The sequence below is a fragment of the Prionailurus bengalensis genome, chromosome D4 (genome assembly GCF_016509475.1).
Source record: "Prionailurus bengalensis isolate Pbe53 chromosome D4, Fcat_Pben_1.1_paternal_pri, whole genome shotgun sequence".
Taxonomy (NCBI): Eukaryota; Metazoa; Chordata; class Mammalia; order Carnivora; family Felidae; genus Prionailurus; species Prionailurus bengalensis.
In genome coordinates this window covers 11,732,579-11,752,694 of record NC_057359.1, presented here as the reverse complement: position 1 = coordinate 11,752,694, position 20,116 = coordinate 11,732,579, and the positions used below count along the sequence as shown (strand labels likewise).

The window sequence follows — 20,116 nt, the reverse complement described above, 5'->3', positions numbered from 1 at the left end:
AAGTTTAGATCTCAGGACTTTTTTTGTAATTCATTGTTTCCAAGCATTTGTTTTGATCAAGTTCATCCCAATCAAAAAGCTTGTATTGCTTCTTACAAAGATAACGGACTATCTATGTAGCAGACGACACAAATAGAGCCAATATATCCAGGTTGAAACAGATGAAAGAGACAGACAGACATGACAGCACCCCAGTTTCTGTGATATTTCACTGCATAAATCATTATCCCAAATACAAAGCCAAAAGAACAAGTCTGGTAACTGTCGGGAGTGACAGGTTACTGCTGTTTTTTTCAGGACAGTTCACGGCTGGGATATAATCCAGTCAGGTCCACATTTATATTTAATCATCCAATCATACTTAAAGACCACTTAGAACAACAATGCAGTTGTTACTTGGAGCTTACAACTAAGCCCGGTGAGCTTTTTTACCTCACAGTGACGTGCGCACTCTCCTTTGCTTCTGTTCTATTAATAGGTGAGAGATACTCTTTGAGACAGTGCATACTGACTGCAAATATTTTGTGGTAATAAATAGCAAAAGCATTGGCAATTTATGTTTCCTGGACAAAGTAAATCATAAACACGATACTCAGACATTTAGCAATGCCTGAACTAACTTTATTTTTAACCCAGTTCTGTTTCTCCACATTTTACAGAAGAAAGGCTCACAGGGAAGTTTATCTTTAAAAAGAGGATGACTAAAATTCCTGAATGTGAGGAGGTTTCAGGATGGAGGAAGGTGATGTGTGAATTCCCTAACTTTTGTGGAAAATCAGTTCGTGCCAGAACTTACAAAAAAAAAAAAAATCTAAGGGCCACTGTCAAATAAAAATAAAGGCTGTACTTTCCAAAATACACAAAGCACCACCACACATCCCTTCCTGAGGCTGTAATACTACTAGCTTAAATATTTATAAACACCTGGATCAGAATACATATATATTTAAAACTAATCATTTTCATTGAAGGAGTGAATTAGGTCAGTGCCCTTAAGAAGCTCCCCATCAGCTCTCTTTTCCACTCTCCAAACAGTGAAACCCTTTGTCCATTGTGTTAACCACTGTAAACTGTTTGGACATCCATTGTTAGCCCTGGCCGACTGGGTAAGTCTGGCTAAAAAGAGAGAAAATGGGATTCTGTCAATATATTTCTAACACAATCAAATGTAAGCAAGCTTTGCAAAGCCAGCTCACTCTAACTGCTACACCAGGGGCTGAAATGAAGTTACTGGTCATGCTTATCTTGGCACTTAGAATATCTGCATTCCTATCGCTTCACATTTCTCTGCAAGGAGCCTTCAGAAGTAGCACTATAGATACAAGCCTACAATAAAATCTTAATCAATAAATCACTTGGCCAACCCCCTGAAAGCAGTAATAGTAAGGTTCCTAGGAAGTAAAAAATGGATTCAGTTAGTTCAAGATGTTTAAATGTCTTAAGAGCAATACACTATAGCTCACATTTCATAACATAAGCTAGAAAAAGGACAGTCACCATTGCCAAATGTTTTAGTAGACTAGAGTGTGCTGCCTGCATGAGATTCGAGGCACCAAATAGGATAAAAATCTAATCTCTTTCCATTTCATTTGTCAAAAGATAATGAAAGTTAAAGACAGAAAAAGGGAACGTCCTTTTTAGCCCATCTATCAATAAGATTTATACATCACCCCTTACTTTATTAAAAACTAACAAATCAGAAGGACTTCCAGAAGAAAACACTCATTAAGCTTCATAAAGAATACATCAAAGCAGCTGTTCTTAGAATTAAGTCACCTTTCAGCTTCTGCATTAATTGGTAGGCTTGCAAATTATAATTTCTCAAGCTTACTCATATAGAGAAGTACCTAGAATCACAGATCAAGAGCAGAAGAAGCTGAGGCCCTTCGGAGAAACAGTTATGTGACAGGTGGGTCTTACAGCAGCATCCATGATCCAGCAGGTGACTATAAAGTCAAAGGACAGATTCGGAATGTAAGTTACAGAAAGCAGTCTTATGACTGCTTTGGCATCCTATTCTTCTGTAACAATGAGGATACTAAGAAGTTATAACCACTGTCATTCAGGTTGCCAGTGCAACCCCAGGAGGTGTCTATCCCATTTCTTGTTGGCTGGCATTCATCTTCCCTTGCTCCCAGAGGCCAGAAACCCCAGCCCTCTTGCCAACAGGGTGCACTTGTTTAAGGTCTGGAAGGAGAAGGAAAGCAGATGGCCAGCAGTGGCAGGCAAAACTGGACTTCCCAGACCTGAGCTTTGCACCTATCGTTAATTCCCTACCATTTCAGCCACCTCTGGACTGAAAAGACCGAGAAGGTAGAAGGTGTTTCAAGGTCCTAGCTCTGAGCCGCAGCAGCTTTCTAACTTTCCAGGCAGGGGGACACAAATATGAAAGCCAGTGGAGTGCCCTTGGTTTTCATCCCTCCAGTCTCTTGTTTTGTAGGCACTTAATTGTCTCCATTAAATTCCTTTCTCCGTGAAATAGCCAAAATGATGTCTGTTTTCTTCACCGAGCCCTGACTGAGCAGGTACACAGTGCCCACTGTAGAGCTGAGAAAACCAAACACAGAAAAAATAAATTGCCTGAGGTAGAGCAAGCAAGCGGCAGGACGAAGGAATTCACACCCAGGTCTGTCCAACTTCAGAATTACAGAATGAAAGTCAAACATATCCCCTATGCATGACCCAGCAACTCTACTCCTAGGAATTTAGACAAGAGAAATGAGTGTGCGAGGCCACAAAGCAACGTGTTGGTGATTTCCACAGCAGCTTCATTCATAATAGGAAAAAAAGAGACAAGAGATTCCAGCGATAAATGGAATACTACACAGCAGCAAACAAGAACTACTGAATCACATAACACAGATGCACATCAAGGAGGTTATACTGAAGAAAAGAAGCCACTGGTGAGAGAAGTCAGAAGAGAGGTTCCTTTGTGGGTGGGGTGGTAACAGTAGGAAGAAGTAGCAAGAGAGAACCTTCTAGAGTGATGGAAAGTCCTGTTTTTTGATCTAGGTGGTAATCACACATTCATGTAGGAGTCCGTCCAGCTCTGGAACCAGATGGTGGTGGATGCACAATATTGTGGATGCACTAAATGCCACTGAACTGTACACTTCAAAATGGTTAAAATGGTGGGGCTTGTGCTACAGGCACAACACAAACAAAAACAAATTTATCAACCTGTCCACTTGGAGATCTGTGTATTTTACTGTGTGTACATTATACTTCAACAAAATGCCAGGAAAGTAACAATATAAGAGAAGCTCCAATATGAGAAAACGAGCTTGTGAGGACAGACCCCAGATGCCACTGTTTCTCTGGGAAAATTTTTCTGTTTCAGGCACATTTTTTTTAACCTCAGTTCTTTGGTAGAAACTGAGTCCACTTTTCCTGCCTCTTCCGGACTCTGGTAAAGACATTTGCAAACTATGCACTTAAGCAGCATAAGTAGACTAAGTATTTCTCCCAGACCTTTGACTAAAATTCAGATTTGGGTCTGCTAGAAAGAAGGCCACTGGGGGCGCCTGGGTGGCTCAGCCGGTTAAGCATCCGGCTTCGGCTCAGGTCATGATCTCACTGTCCGTGGGTTCGAGCCCCGCATCGAGCTCTGTGCTGACAGCTCAGAACCTGGAGCCTGCTTCGGATTCTGGGTCTCCATCTCTCTCTGCCCTTCCCCTGCTCATACTCTGTCTCTCTCTGTCTCAAAAATAAATAAAAACATTAAAAAAAATTATTTTTTAAAAACAAAGAAGGCCACCGGTATTTAAGATGAACTTGGTACCTCTTCATTTCACCATGTCGTTGCTTGCCTGGTTTTAGACTCTAACAATAACACCAGAAGGAAGAGCACAAATGTTTCCAGCTCCATTTCTGGAAAATCTCAACGGGTGTCTAGGATGCCACAAATTTCTCTCCCTTCTTAAAACTCACCCAGACACTAAACAGACCAACCCAAAGTAGGCAAAGTGCTCTGCCTGAAGTGATGCTCAAAGTTGAGTGACAGTGAGTGATTTTACGTCAGGCAGTGAACAGTGAGGTCCTGCGACAGTAACCAGGAGGCTCATCTTCAGCGGTTTATGAAGAACAAACCAGAACGGGCTCCCAGCTGCAGGCTTCCACCTTACTTTCCACACTCCTGCTGCAGGTGATGTGGCCCTTGTAAGAGAAGTCCACAGGAAAAGAAGGGGGTGTGGGAGACTCCCAGTAGGTAGCGCTTACTGGGAACACTGGAGGGGAAGAGGAAAAAGAAAGAACGATTCTTAAGCGACTCGAGATGACTACAGATATTGGCTTGGGCTGCAGAGCAAGGAAGAGAATACGGCACACACTGTGATGGTGCATTATTTAAGCTGCAACTGAATAATAGATCTTTCCAGCACTTCATGAGCAGAACAGCTATTGCCACTCTTGAGTTCTCAGTTTATCTGTTAGAAAAATATCTTTCAGAGAAAATCCACTGGACCTTTTCTTAAAAGAAACAAACAAACACAAGGTTTTTAAAGTGCATGGAAGCACTTTAAGATGACAAGAACCAATAGAAGTTACTTAGAATGTTCTCTAGGCTTTACACCCAACCACTGAGAAGACTTCAGAGACCTTCAAATCGAACTACTCATTTCCCTAGAGAGAAACCAAATTTACGTGCCTTACCTGAAGCCACCCAACTAATTAGTGGTACAGCTTATACACCGCGACAGAAAAGGTTAGTATATAACTCGACAGGTCTCTTTCTTACTACAAACCATCTCATTCACTATATAAATGTCAGGAATCCACTCTTCTGAGTTCCCAGTGAGTCTTCAGTTCTTATTGGTTTATGAAACAAAAGCCTTCCCCAGATCCAGTCAGTTGGGTGTGCTAAGCGTAGTGGGTATGTCTGATGCCCCATCAGCTTCTGGGGTGACCCAGATGACTCAGACCAAGGAAAGGCTCATGGCAGACAGGAAGTGACTGGCATGTAGCAGACGTGATAAGGGCTCTAATAAATACTGGCATGTGCACACTAACCAATCATGGGCGAGAAGGAAACTGATTCAGCCTGAGGGAAGAAGGGTAAGGGAGGAACCGGGCTTCTAAAAATGAGCTCACAGGGAAGTTCCATCTAAACGAGTCATTCTTTCACAAACAGAAATGGTTAGTTTTGCTAATTAATTCCCCCAAATAATTTCATTCTGCTGCTGCCACATCCACATATATTTGTGAACTGTCTTCCAAGGACGAAGAATGGGCTGGTTGCCTCTCGCAGCGTAGACTACCCTCCTTCCCAACACAGCCTCCGGGTCTTAGGTGTGCTCCACATTAAGGCACAAAAGAAACCCCGCAACCTAGAACTTGGAACACTTCCTTTACTTCTGTGATAATAAATGGCTCTCAACAAATGGTTCTCAACAAAGCCATATCCGGAACATTATTTCCTCCTCAGAGGAACAAAGGTCTTAGAAGCTACAGGTCCTAGGGGCACCTGGGTGGTTCAGTCAGTTAAGTGTCCAACTCTTGATTTCGGCTCAGGTCACAATTCATGAGATCGAGCCCAGCATCGGGCTCCACGCTAATAGGGAGGAAGCCTGATAGGGATTCTCTTTCTCCTTCTCTGCCCCTCCACCCCCCAAAATAAATAAATAAACTTTTAAAAAAAGTTACACGTCCTAAAAAAGTTCTTTTACTAGAAAACATTATTTCTCCTGTTCACCTTCAACTCAAATGGCAAAATCTAGAGTATCTGCAGTGTTCTCTCATCTCTACCAAAGGTTTTCTTTAATACAATGGCAAAGATACAGCTGGACTTTAATCATTATCTGTTAATTACAGCCTAGTAACTGTTACTTACCAGGAACTATCCCCATAATTCTCTCACAATGTATTATACATCTTCCTCCAAATGCCTTTGACTTGTCACTAACTATAAATATATAACTATATATTTAGTCTCATATGGGGTGTCTATCAGATGAGGCATACTACAATTAAGCTTTCAAAAGATGATGCCATCTTTTTCTTGTGAACATAATGTATATATTTCATATGGCTGATTAAAGTCTACAATAGAAAATAATAATTGCCCTATTAATTCTAGAGTCTGACTTTACATATGCATAGAGGTAAAATTTAGAAAACTGCATTCAAGGATGTGACATGAGATCTTTGTCATGATTAATGGTGTAACTTGAAATTTGTCAGTTCAGCTTCCTAAAACACAAATACTTTGGGCACCTGGGTGGCTCAGTTGGTTGAGTGTCTGACTCTTGGTTTTGGCTCAGGTCATGATCTGTGGTTCATGAGTTGAAGCCCCATGTCGGACTCTGTACTATCTCTCTCTCTCTCTCTCTCTCCCTTTCCTTCTCTCTCTGAAAATAAACTTTACAACATATATTTTATTCACAAAAGATCTGTGAATTGTATGCTGTCACCACTACTAGTATTCCTCCCACACATACGCAATGTTGGGGAAAGAGAAACAGAAACACTATAATCCATGACTATTCTAATTAGGCTAAATATTAGCCTGAAAGTTAAAATAAATATTCATTATGGTAAAAATGTATATTGCTACGGTCTAAAATGTATAAGGTACGGGCAGGAGTGCCTGGCTGACTCAGTCGGTAGAGCCTAGGACTCTCGATCTTGGGGTCAGGAGGTTGAGCCTCACGTCGTACAGGACTGGGTAGTTTACTTAAAAATGTAGAAGGCGTATAAGTGATTAAGAAAGGCTGCATTATATTTTTAAGGTTAAAGACCTGACCTGATTTAACTGTAACCATCTGGCAGAGGCACTCAACAAATATCTGCACGGATTTAAAATGACTGAAGTACAAGTTACTAATTGAAGGCTTAGAATTTCGCGTAAAAGGTGTGCACGCACACACACAATTAAGGATTTTGGTGACTGAAACAAAGTGTTTTCTATTCTGGTTTTATTTACCTACTATGACCATGAACTTCAATTGCTCCTTTCTCTAGGTCAAGGCAGGGTTACTTTTTTTTTTTTTTTAACCTCAAGACTTCTAATTCCTACTACAATCCTTGTTAAAGCCTATTTTACAGACCAACATAGGCTACATTTTTTAAAAATTAAGTGCATTTGGGGCACCTGGTTGGCTCAGTCGCTAAAGCGTGCATGCAACTCTTGACCTCAGGGTTGTGAGCTTGAGCCCCATGTGGGGTGTAGAGATTGCTTTAAAAAATACAATCTTTAAAAAAATAAAATGAAATAAAATAAAATAAAATAAATGCATTTACATGTGAGGCTATTTGGTCCTCTCCCTTCTTCAGCAAGATGCACTGCATAGCAGAGGGTGCCCCCTGCAGTACCTAAGTTTTTCCTCCATTCTTTCACAAAAGTCACACCACAGACCTTAAAGTGTTCAGAAGGGCTTGTGGGGAGCAGAGAAAGGAATGAGAATCAAGCAAGATATCAGAGAGCTTCACAAATATACTGTCTGCAATAAAAAAAGAGCCGGGTAGGCAAGAGCAAGATGTACATGTAAGACATAAAACCTGTCAAATTCAACTTTCCTGGCTTTTCTGGGTCATTCTGTGTCTGACATTCCTGAAGGTGTGGTCAAGGTATACTCAGCTCTCCATAACTAAATGTCACACTCATATTTTAAGCAGTATTTCCCAAGACTCGGATTTCAAGGGCTATATTCACAATTTTTACCTTATTCTCATACCATTCATCCCAAGAATTTATTATTCTTATATCAAACCTGTTGCTTTCCTTCGTAGTTTTGCCTCATTCTTTTTTTCATAAAAATTTTTTTTAAAGTTTATTTATTGGAGAGAGACAGAGATAGCATGAGTGAGGGAGGGGCAGAGAGAGAGGGAGACAGAGAATCCCAAACAGGCTCTGCACTGCCAGCTTGGAGTCCGACGTAGGTAGGGCTCGAACTCACGAAACCTTGAGACCATGACCTGGGCCGAAAACCAAGAATCGGGCGCTTCACCGACTGAGCCACCCAGGCACCCCTTTGCCTCATTCTAAATAAACAATCTGTCCACGAAATCAGTGAGTTTGGTAACTGGCTTTAGAGTGTTGGTCTTGAAGTACAATATCCATGCAGAGTCACTAAAAAATAACGGGTCGCCTCTAAGTCTGTCTGTGTAGCACACTTTAGAAAACAGTTTGCGGAACAGCAAACCAGGACAGAAAAAGAATGCTTAATTAACATATCAGGTATTTTTTCCCGACAACAGTCTGGTCTTTCTTCTGAGCTCCCAGTTACCAGGCTGAAGAACCTCTGGGTGCAGTGGCCAGCTAGAAGAGAAAAGCTCTAAGCCCCTTACAAACAGAATAAGACTGTCACCATCAGGGGAAGGCCTAAGCGGAGCTGCCTGGGCTCCAGAAGTGAGAAGCCAAGGGCATTTCCCAGGCACCTTCAAACCTGGGACTCGCTGTTGCCACCACACGTTAGCACTGAGCGCCTGAACGTTTCTTTCCACTGCTGATACGTGGTCTTTAAAAAAAAAAAAATAGGAATGGTAACACCCCCTTAGACCCTTATACATTTGGTAGCTGCCAACATTAGGGTCTGCCAACAAGGGTCACGGTGAAAATTCCTGTGGGGGTGAGGAGGCCCTAAAATAGTTTTATGGAAGGTTTCTTTTTTAACCTCAATAAGTTCACACAAACTTTGAAGTTTTTAACCACTTAAATAGGTGTTCAATCTGATCTCTGGGTCTGTTTCTGATACCCCGACCCTTGGACTTAGGATCAAGAAACTAACTTCGTAAAATACCTGAGATGATCATTTTACGTCCCCGTCTCTATCCCCTCCCCCACACCCTCCTACATTACTACACCCCAAATCCCCTGCAATGGAAAACGCCTTTTCAACAGCAAGGCTGGCTAGTCCGAGGCCATCTGGCCAGCAATTGTTGGCTCCCTGATTACTACTCAGAATCTAATCAATGAGGCATTTTACAGGGAGTCAGCTCTCAACGTAGATAAATTAATCCATAGCCACAACTCCTAAATGGGATTTGTTTTAGAGATTAAGCAAGGAATTCCCCGATGGCTCATATTCTTGGTGGAAGTATGCTGAAAGTTTCAGCAGTGATTACTAACCCTTCCTCTTAACTCCACCCCCACCACCCACTCTTTGTGCCACTCCTGGACCAAATCTGCATGACTTTTTAAACTACAGAACTTACTCCAGCCCACAGGAGGAGAGTGGCCCTGCCTAGTTTCAAGAATTTTACCTGTCTCTTAAAAAGAATACCTTCAGAAGGGAAACCCTTTCTAAATTGAAGTCCCTGCAGGGATTTCTTTTTTTTTTTTTTTTTTTTTTCATCTCCCTTGCATTCTCAGGCACTTCTGCAAAAGATAAATGGCTGGCTATAACCTTTTGTCGGATGTAGAAAGAATTAGATCAAAAGTTAAACAAATGGAGACATAAGTCCTTGCAAATGGAATTCCCCAGGGGGGCGATATTAAAATTCATTGGTCTTAAGCCTTTGGGAGCCTCAAAAAATAGTAATACTCCCAGTGTAGGGTGGGGGGAGTGAAGTGTTTACTGAGAAACTGGTTCACTTCTTTGTAGGGAAAATCAAGTCACTGATCCATTAGGGATTTCTAGGACTTTCCCCGCACCCCCCCAAGTCTTTTACTGGCATTCAAGGCCTTTCAAGAGTGTGAGCAACTCTTTCTCTTTCCCTCAGCTCCTGCCTAGACACCGACATGGTAACCCCTACCTGTACTTCTAGATCCTACCTCCCAGGACCCAGCACCTGTCTTGGTTCATATCACTAGCTACCGCTTCCCTGGCACCCACCTCATGTCCGGCACCTTCCATCATTTCAGGCAGTCCTCACATAACCTACGAGGTGGGCATGTTATCAGCCCCCTCTTCTTCACTGGCTTACGCTGTGGGGTATCTGTTCGAATGCGGCCCTTTCTTCCCAAAAAGAATCCCTAAAGGGAGGGTGTGTAAGGCAATCGCACCCTGCCTGTATTTCTGTACTGCAGAGTGCGCACCTGTATGGCACGCTCCCCCCTCAGCCCCAGGTATCCCAGCAGAGTCTGCGGAGTTCACAATACCCTACAATTTTCAGATGTAACAGACTCTGAAGGCAGAAACGGAGTCTTGCTCATCTTGTACCCCTTGCAGGGACCGCCACAGGCAGGTGCTCGTTATTAGCGGTGTGGTCACAAAAAAGTACAGCAGCCACGGCAAGGAAAGAAATCCCCCTTCCTCTATCTCTGATAGCAGCTCTGAAAGAGCTCAAGAAACACCTCCAAAGCCCCCGCTGCCTAAGTAAAGCACCCCTTCTCACATCTCCCAGAGAAGGAGAAGCTACAGCGTCCCATCCATATTTCTAACTGGAATATTTCTAATCATTCTTAATTATCTGCATGCTTCCCCGACAAGACAGCAACAGGGGCATGCTCTTCCCACTTGTAGTCCCCACACTGGAGTGAAGTTGTTCATGAAACTTTATTGAAGAGTCAAATTTCATTCTCAGGCAGGTACAAATGCAACTAGTCTAAAGCATCTCCTTCCCAGGTGTGGGTGATGTTACCCCCCCCCCCACCACACACACACACACACACCCTCTCAGTCTCTCCCCCCAACCATTCTGCCAAAGCAGGACCGATTCTCTGGCAAGGATTATCAGCACACCCCCAGCACAGGCCACCAAAAGATCTGAGGCCGAGGGCCTCCTGCCCCCTCTGCTAGGATCCCCCAAGCTGAGGGAGGGAGTGTGGAGCCACAGGGCAGTTTCTCCGACGGGGTGAGTCTCCGCTGGGAACTGCAGGGAAACCACAACCATTTATTACTCAGGCCAGACAGCTGCCAGGGAAGCGGCGCTGCCTAAGAACTTAAACTAAAATAGAGGTGGGAGGCTGTATTCCATTACTAAGCCCTGGAGTATTCGCTCCCAAGTTCGTCCACATTTCCAGAATGTTAAAACCCTGCAGTCAAAACCCTGATTATTTATAAACTACTGTGCAGAAGCGGAAACCTGACAAATGAAGACATAAGAGCAAGGGAATGGTGACAGGTAAGATAATACCAGAGCAGAAAGCATTCATCACCCCCTTGTTGTGGCTTCCTCCAAAACCCCATCTCCATTCCCCACTGAAAACCAACTTTTACTTGTTATTACCGCGGCAGCTGATTAAAAAGGAAAATGAGGCTCCCGGTCTCCAAAGAGTTGTCAAGTTTGTATCACAGGCACATGCCTGTAAGTTTGCATCAAGTAGGTGTGGTAGGAAAGAGAAGGAAGACACAAAGGCATACGGCAGGCTACACAACAGGCAGGACGAGATGCCTTCAAGGTACCAGAGATCCAGGACAGAGTTCAGGACCGTGTCCCCTACCCTCCCTGACGACTTAATCTCAAACCCAAGTGACTTCAGAGAGGAGAGAAAAGGATTAAGGAGCCCTGGAGGCCATGAGCCACCACCCGGTCGGGTGAAATCTACCCGTGCCCCCCGCCCCACTCTCAGGTGGGAGAGTAGCAGCTGCCCACCGCGCAACAGGAAGCCCACCACGCGCTCTACGCTCATCCCCCGAGAGTCTTCTCCCAACCGAGCAGACTCGAAGGGCACTTACACGGAGCCAACCTGACAGCTCCCGCCGGGGTGGAAACCCGCGATCCCCTCGCACCGGCATCTCGGGCGCAAATCCCGCCTGGGCTCCGCTCCTCGCGAGGTCCGCGCAGCAGATCAGTCCTCGGACCCGAAACCCGGGCTGCGGGAGGGCCGGCCCGCAGGGCCCACCCCTTTGTCCCGCCTCCCGCCGCCCGCCCCCCGCCGGAGCGCAGCGCCTCCGCGCCGGCGGCCGGACCCGGGAAACTCTCAAATGGGCCGCTACCACCCCCGCGCGGCCGGGGGGATAGAGCACGCCGAGACCAACCCGCGAGGCCTCCGCGGCTGGCCGCTTCGAGAGCGACTTCCGGCGGGGGGGGCAGCAGGGGGGGCGGGGACGGCGGCGGCAGGGGGACCCCCCCCCCCAGGGCCCGAGCGTCCCGCGGGCCCCACGCCCTACCCTACCCCCCCTCCGGACGGCGCGATGGTTCGCTCCGCGGCGCGCACTAGGCCGGCAGGTCGGGCTCCGGGCGCGCGCCGGGAAGCGCTGGGAGCTCCGAGCGCAGGGGCCAGCGTGGGGACTGGCCCGTCTGTCCTGGGGCGCTTCTTTTGAGGTCGCGTGCGCATCCGGTACGAACACATTTTGGAGAGGTTTGCAGCGCCTCTTTTGCTCTCTTCCGAAGGGAAGAAGAGGGGAAACCCCAAAGTTGTCTGTCCTGCCTAGAGGCCTGCCCAGCCAGCCGACACGTACACGGCATTGTAGCCCACGTGTCTCAGCTCAACAACTGACTACCGGAATTCCGAGGGTATTGGGATGTTCGTGTTAAATAAAACTTGACTTTGGAGGAAAATATACCCCAGTTTATCTCTTTTCTATCACATTTCCAACAGCTCCAGTAAAAACATTGCAACGCCTCTCGCATCGTCATCTTTTAAAAGACTACCAGTAAGTCACAGATGCTTATCCAAGCAGGATTTATCAGTACATTTACTCGTTTTAGAGTCTCCTATGTACGAAGAACTGCACAAGAGAAGTAAAAGCTTCCTTATTTTAGAGGCATGTAAATTATTCGGAGACTCGAAACAGGTACACTGATTAAAAGCATAATTTGGGGTTTGAAATTTAAGGGAACCACGCTGTAAAAGAAAAAAAGTGTGGGCCACCTCGCTCTTCCCTTAAAATTGCTTTCCCTTAAGGCAAAACTCGGCCGAGGCTCACAAGTAGAAGGTGAAAGGTAGAATGTCCTATCTGACCCGCTGACGAGATGCAGAAGCTAGGCTCTCTCCCCGAAAGGTTGCTTCACTTCCTGCCTAATCAAAACAAGTTTGGCAGTTTATGTGGAAAAACAAGCCCAGCAGATGCCTCTCTGAAAGTGTGAGGCTTCTGGCCTCCTTTGGAGTAGAGCTAAGTGCATGCTTCTGGATTAAAAAGCATCGTGAGTGACGTTTCTCACTTGCCTACAAGTCTCCAGACTCAGACGTTGGGGTTGTGTTTCCGGTGTAAGGTGTTACTCCCCCGACCTAAGCTCTGATTTAAAAAATGTTTCCCAAATTAGGTAGTGCGAACAAATAATAACAATGATAGCGTTTGTGAACTGGTCACACCTTAGTAATGTGAGCTGATTCATTAGCATTTAAAAAGGAAGAAAGGAATCCACAGTGTCGTACTTAACATCTGCAGAACTATTTCCTTTTTCTCTCTAGAGCTGCACTGCCCAATATAACCACTTCTCACATGTGGGTATTCAATACATTTTAAATTAACTAAAATTAGGGATTTAGGATTTAAAAGCTTCCAGGGGCGCCTGGGTGGCTCAGTTGGCGGAGCATCAGACTTTGGCTCGGGTCGTGATCAAACGGTTCATGGGTTCCAGCCCCCACAGTGGGCTTTCTGTTGACAGCTGGAGGCTGGTTCCGATTCTTTGTCTCCCTCTCTCTCTCTGCCTCTCCTCTGCTCACACTCTCTCCCTCTCAAAAATAAATAAACATTAAACAATGTTTTAATAAAATAACAAACATTAAAGAATAGGAAGATTTCAGACGAATGTGTCACATGAGTCACATTTCCAGTGCTCAGTAGCCCCTTGCAGCTAATGGCTACCATAATGGACGGTGCTGATACAGAATATTTCTACCATCGCAGAAAGTTCTATTGGTATACACTGCTCCAAATAATGAAATAGTCTTATACTAGAAATACTATTCTTCTGACACAATGCCTGACATAGAGGAACAATAAATAGTTGTTGAAAGGCATGATTCAGTGAGCACACTAGCATTGCTGGTGGCAGTTACACATAAATAGAACTTTTTGGAGAAGCAATTAATAGGACATAATTTTTCACATGTGGGTTGCACATTCGAACCCCACTCCGAGAATTTGTTTCTCCAAAGAACTTCTATCAAGCCAGACCCCCTGATAAAAAACTAAGCTCTCTTTCACCTTGGGGAGCTCAGTCCATTACAGCAGACGATCAGTAAATAATAAGAAACTGCAAAAGCACTGAGCTTTCCTGGAAAGCTCGGGGTAGTCTGGGGACTTCTGGGAGGGCTTCTGCACCCAGACTAGGGGGATGGGGTTCAGGGAAGGCTTTACAGACAAGAAGACACTTACAGGAATGAGTTTGTGAGACAAAAAGGGGAAAGCTTTCTAGGTGAAGGGAATAAATACAAGTGGAGAAACAAGGAATGAAGAGACCACAGACGTGCCCTTCAGTGCCAGGAGGTGAGGTTGCCCAGGCAAGCAGGGGCTGTATCCTACTGTTGAACACAGTAGGAGTGGGATTAGCTTTGGCATTTTGTAAAGATCCTTGGGTCAGCTTCTGGAGGACGATGAATCTGGCAGGTGGGATTGGGGGAGGGGGAGAGGGGGAGGGGGGAGGTGTGTCAGTAAGAATGAGAAGACCAGCAAAAAATGAGAGATGACAGGGCTATCGGGTTGGGCAGCGTTAGACAAAAAAGGGCCAATTCTAGAGAAATTAAGGCAGTGTAATCAGCAGGCAGGTTGACTGATTAGATATGATGTAAGAAAGAGGGAAGTGACTCTAAGGTGACTCTCAGGTTTCTGGCTTAACGAAGTAGATGATGATATCTCTACCATCATAGAGAATGCAGGAGTGGGAGCAGGTCTTGGGAGGGGCTGGAGGAAATATAGTGACTTTAGTTAAGGACTGATTGAGCTTCACGGGCTAAGGGTCATCCAGGTGGAGATGTTCAAGTATCTGCGATGTACTAGGCATTGGGTATTTTTGGGTAGAGGGCTCTGGGATGGAGGAAGAGATTTGCAGATCGTCAATGTATCAAGAAAGCTGAAGTCAGGTGAGGAAGTGAGACTGAATATTCAGAGACACTGTGTAGATTGAGGCAACAGAGGATTAAAGATAGGACCCATCCAGCCTGTTTTCATAATAACCTTTACTGTGACAGGCAAAAAAAAAAAAAAAAAAAAAAAAAAAACCACCCAGACTAGGACCCATATCTGGGAATGCCAATATTTAGGGGGCAAACTCAAGTCCCCAGAGCAAAGGCCAAAAAGGAACTGTCGGAAAGGTAAGAAAAACCTCTCTGGAACAATGTCCACAAAGTCAAAGGAAGAATGAATTTCAAGAAGGGGAAAATCGCCAACAACACGCCACCAGTGTGGAGGTCAGTTAAGATGAGAACGGAAGATGCTCACCACGAACAGGACAAGTGCCCATCCTGACCAGAGCTGTTTCAAGGGGAAGATGAGACTGGAATTCGACTCCAGTGGCTGACTGGGAGGTAAGGCACTTCACTGGATCCCAACTGATTACAACAAAGGCTGGAAACCATCAGTGTCCAATCACAGAGGGCTGTTAATGACAGCAGATCAACTGAATTGGCACATGAAGCTATCATTTAAAATTATAGCAAGTCTATCCAGCAACAAGGAGAATAATGATATAATCACCAATGAAAAAGAACACAGACGTTATCTATCCTATGATGGCAATGAAGAAGTTATGAAAACATATAAACAAACTGGAAAGCAAATGGGAACGTGATTTGATGACAGGATAGGGCTGTGTGCATTTCTCTTTTTAAATTGTAGTTATTGTTTGTGCCATGTTTGTGTAATGGACAATTTTTCAGTACTTTTCAGGATGCATTACTGTGTATAAAATCTTTGTAACAAGTTGGTCAGAAGACCTCGAATTAATGTGAAAAACACTTTTAATCAGATTTCTTCAAGAATATTACAATTTGGATATATATACACATATATATGTACATATACACACATACATAAAGACACACACATATACATGTATATATATATATATATATGTTTTTACATATATATTTGCAATATAGTTATAAAGTATCATTAAGGGATCTGACATAAAAAGTTTACAGGTTGGGGCACCTGGGTGGCTCAGTTGGTTAAGTGTCCAACTTCGGCTCAGGTCATGATCTCATGGTTTGAGTTCAAGCCCCCACTGGGCTCTGTGCTAACAGCACAGAGTCTACTTTGGATTCTCTCTCTCCCTCCCCACACTCTCTCTCCACCCCTCCCCTGCTTGCTCTCGCACTCTCTCTCTTAAAAATAAAATAAATAAACATTTGAAAAGTTTCCAGGTTAACTGAACAAGTTAATTGGCTTGTATGCAGAATGGCAGACTGGAATCATAGAGACACTTCCTTGCAACAAACATTTCCTGAAGTCCCCCCACCCGTGTGCCCTGGGGTAGATACAGAGAAGATACAGATGATATATACTGGGGGCGGGGAGTGGGGGTGCTCACAGTGTGATCAAGACAAAACCAAGTAAACAAATGATGACAAGGCGGGAGAGTTGCTCAAGTACGGAATGACTAACACGCGGAGGTAGCAGTTAAAACTCTGCCCGAGGGAGGGGCACCTTTTGGGAGAACAGGCCTGGCCTTCCCTTACCTCCCCTGTCGTGGCCTCGTCTCTGCTGGCTTCCCCCACTCTTCTCAGTGCAAACAGCCATCCCAGTAACCTCCCATGTTCACGTGAAGGACTCCTTCCATCAGCATCCCCCACAACCCCTAAAACAGCATCCAGGAGAGAAGCATCGAAAGTTCTGCTCTGCCCTTTATGCCTTTACTTTTACTTATTTAATATCACTCTTGCTCACTCTCAAAGTCTGTTAAAAATTACTCTTCCTTTTTTTGCGGGGGGGGAGGGAGGGTCGGGCGACAAGCTACCTAGGTTTCCCAAATCCTAAGTTTCTAGTTAAAGCACTGATACCTATGTACGGAACTGCTTCTAGTTCCATATCGTCCTGCATGACCCCCCAGGCCCCACAGAAACACAGACTTTTGATTGAGACGCTCCTCATTGTAATCTATGATGGTTCTAGAAATATGATACAATGGAACAAACTTGACTCTAAGTGTAATGGTCATAGGTTTACACACATTGCAGAGAGAGTAAATTATTTTCTTTTTTTTTTTTAATTTTTTTCAACGTTTTTATTTATTTTTGGGACAGAGAGAGACAGAGCATGAACGGGGGAGGGGCAGAGAGAGAGGGAGACACAGAATCAGAAACAGGCTCCAGGCTCCGAGCCATCAGCCCAGAGCCTGACGCCGGGCTCGAACTCACGGACCACGAGATCGTGACCTGGCTGAAGTCGGACGCTCAACCGACTGCGCCACCCAGGCGCCCCAGAGAGTAAATTATTTTCAAGCTAGCCTTTAGCACTTAGAATCCTGCAAACAGGGGAGTGCGTTATAATCCACTAGAAAAACCCCCAGGTTCACCTCAGCCTTTGGGGCAACTCAAGACTCTTGCTTTATGTTTAAAAGCATTGTGTTTCTAATTTCCTGCCAAGTACTGCAGACTCCCTGTCTCCAGGATTGTTCCCATACCTTAATATTATATAGGAAGAGCAGAAAGCTGCCTCCAGTTTGCCACTTTCCTAAACATCCAGACTTCTACATGTTAGTGTCCCAAAGGTCACTGCCAATTTTTACATAGACATTCTTCTGTTCAGGAAATGGTAATTACATTGTTCCATAATTAAGAAAACTATTTTCGGGGGGCTCCTGGGTGGCTCAGTCAGTTAAGCGCCCGACTTCAGCTCAGGTCATGATCTCGCGGTCCGTGAGTTCAAGCCCCGCGTAGGGCTCTGTGCTGACAGCTCAGAGCCTGGAGCCTGTTGCGGATTCTGTGTCTCCTTCTCTCTCTGACCCTCCCCTGTTCATGCTCTGTCTCTCTCTGTCCCAAAAATAAATAAATGTTAAAAAAAATTAAAAAAAGAAAATAATTTCCGTTTTGTTCATTTTTTTTCTTAGACCAGTGAGTTTTGGCAAAATAAATAATAATAATAATTAATAATAATAATAAGATGCCAATTATAAAGCATTCAAAACAGTTCAGAAAAGCACAAATAAATGTAAAAATCATCTAAAATCCTAATAACCAGCTTCAAAATTAGGTGGCCATTCCAGACATATGCACAGATACAGATAAAGAGCTAGTTAGGAGACTACGCCCAGAGACCAGAAAAATTTAAACAAAAATTAGTCTTACTACAGTGCTATTTTAATTGAAAAATAGTAAGTAAAATTCTATTTGATATTGACAGAAAAAGAAAATTGAATAAAACAAAAGAACCCTCATGAACACAAATTAAGTTATTTCTTCAACATGATATTTATCCCCAAAAGATCATCTAGAGAGAAAAGATTAACTCCCCCCCACCCCGCCAAAATCTTCAGCAGTGAGTTTCCAAAGACACTTCTAAAACATGAAGACATTAGCATTTTATTTATGAAAAATCACGTGTTTCAGTTTTAGAAAGTTTCTCTTCCTCCAGGACTCGCCTCTTTGCTGTCTCCCTGCATCCAATCCCCAGTCCATCCTCCCCAAGCAGCCAGAATGATCTTTTCATGAGACAAATCAGATCTCGTAACTCTGTGCTTTTAAACCGATGCAGACTTCTTGCCGTGGCCTCGTTATGGGCTGAATGTTTGTGTCTCCCTCAGCCCCCCAAAGGGGCTGAAGCCCTAACCCCCAATGTGGTGGTATCTGGAGATGGGCCTTTGGGAGGGAATAGGTTTAGATTAGGTCATGAGAGTAGGGCCCTCACGATGGGATTTGTGGTCTTACAAGAGGAAGAGAGAGATCCCTCTCCAGGCTCATGTTCTTAGGAAAGACCATGTGAGGACACACGGAGAAGGCAGTTATCTACAAGGCAGGAGGAGGGCCCCCACCAGGAACCAAATCTGTCAGCATCTTGATCTCGGACTTTGTGGTCCCCTGAACTGTGAGAAGTAAATGTCTGTTGTTCAAACCACCCAGTCCATGGCATTTTGCTCTAGAGCCCAAGCTGGCTAAGACAGCCTCCAAGTCTGCTGCCTCCTCCAAACCCAGCTCATCCTGCTCTCTCCCAAGCTCAGGTTCCGGAGCCACACTGGCCTTTCTTTGTTGCTCTTGAGACCCTGCCAGGCGCATTTCTGCCCCAGAGCCTTTGTTTGAGCTTCTCTGCCTGGACCACAGAGCCAGCTTCTGCTTAGATTTCTCTTTCTCTCTAGAGCAGGAAGCATCCCTTGAAGTGGCAACCAGGAAGTGATGCCCTCGGGAGAGAGTCAAGTTTAAGTCAAAGCAGGGACATAGAGTCCAGCTGAGTGCTTTGCTTATGGCAAAGCAAGCATTTCAGAGAGCAGAGTGCAGGGGTATGAAAAGGTGGGGGCAGTGGGTGGTCTCCCTGGCTAAGGGAAGCTGAGGGAGGAACCACAGCAGGAAGGGAGGACAGTCCAAGAAGCAAAGGACCCTAGTATCCACAACTCTCCCTTCTTAACTTTATTATTATTATTACTCTTGGTAACACATTGGCAGGGATGCTGTTATTACCACAATGAAAGGATGTCAGAGTGAGCGCAGAAGTGATGAAAACATCAGTCAGTCTAACAGGAGAGAAAGTTCTCTCGGTTCTCAGTGGATGGTGGCTTTCAATTCACTCTCTCCTCTTTCTGCCATTGGCACAAATCCCAACCCCCAGCGTCTTGCTCCCGGTGTGAGACCCCGGCAGTGATTCTCACATGCTGGGGTCAGCCGGCCACAACACGGACAGAAGAATTCGCTGTGCGCCTCAGAGTCAGCCGCGGGCTGGCTGGATGAGGTGTCTGGGGAGGCCGGGGCCTGCTGCTGGGGGAGGGCTGGTGGACCTCGTGGTGCCAGGCTGCCCACGTGCAGGCTCCTAGGACACTCAAGGGGATGGTCCGAGCATGCTGAGGCCAACAGGCAAGGTCAAAGTGTGCTCAGCCTGATGGACAGGGGATTGGGACAGAGCATAATCCAGCTGTGAGCCTGGAGATCCTAGAAGCACCTTCCGAGGCACAGTTTGGTGTAGACAGGCCCTTCCGGGAAGCGAGCTCTGCACTGGAGAGAGTCCTCCCTGGCGGGGTGCCCTGGGGCCCCCTGCTCACGCTGCTGGGTATACAAAATCCACACTCTTTTCAGGGACAGATGCCACTTAGTAACCCTCTATTTAAAACCAGCAACAGGGCGCCTGGGTGGCTCGGTGGGTTGAGCATCCGACTTCGGCTCAGGTCGTGCGTTCAAGCCGAATCAGGCTCTGTGCTGACAGCTCGG

The 20,116-nt window shown here is 45.2% G+C and overlaps 1 protein-coding gene across 8 annotated transcripts in view; it reads right to left on the bottom strand.

Moving 5' to 3' along the window:
• The window catches only part of TJP2 (tight junction protein 2), a 129,449-nt gene that overhangs the window by 66,750 nt on the left and 42,583 nt on the right, over positions 1-20,116 (bottom strand). For 2 of the 8 annotated variants that reach the window (XM_043565915.1, XM_043565918.1), the window contains exon 1: positions 11,556-11,766. The exons of 5 other annotated variants lie outside the window; for them this stretch is intronic. In XM_043565915.1, coding sequence (XP_043421850.1) covers positions 11,556-11,615 — 60 coding nt within the window. In that variant the 5' untranslated portion in view covers positions 11,616-11,766. Of the gene's footprint in view, positions 1-11,555; positions 11,769-20,116 lie in introns of those variants that run through there. One more of the 8 variants, XM_043565912.1, reaches the window with a different exon arrangement.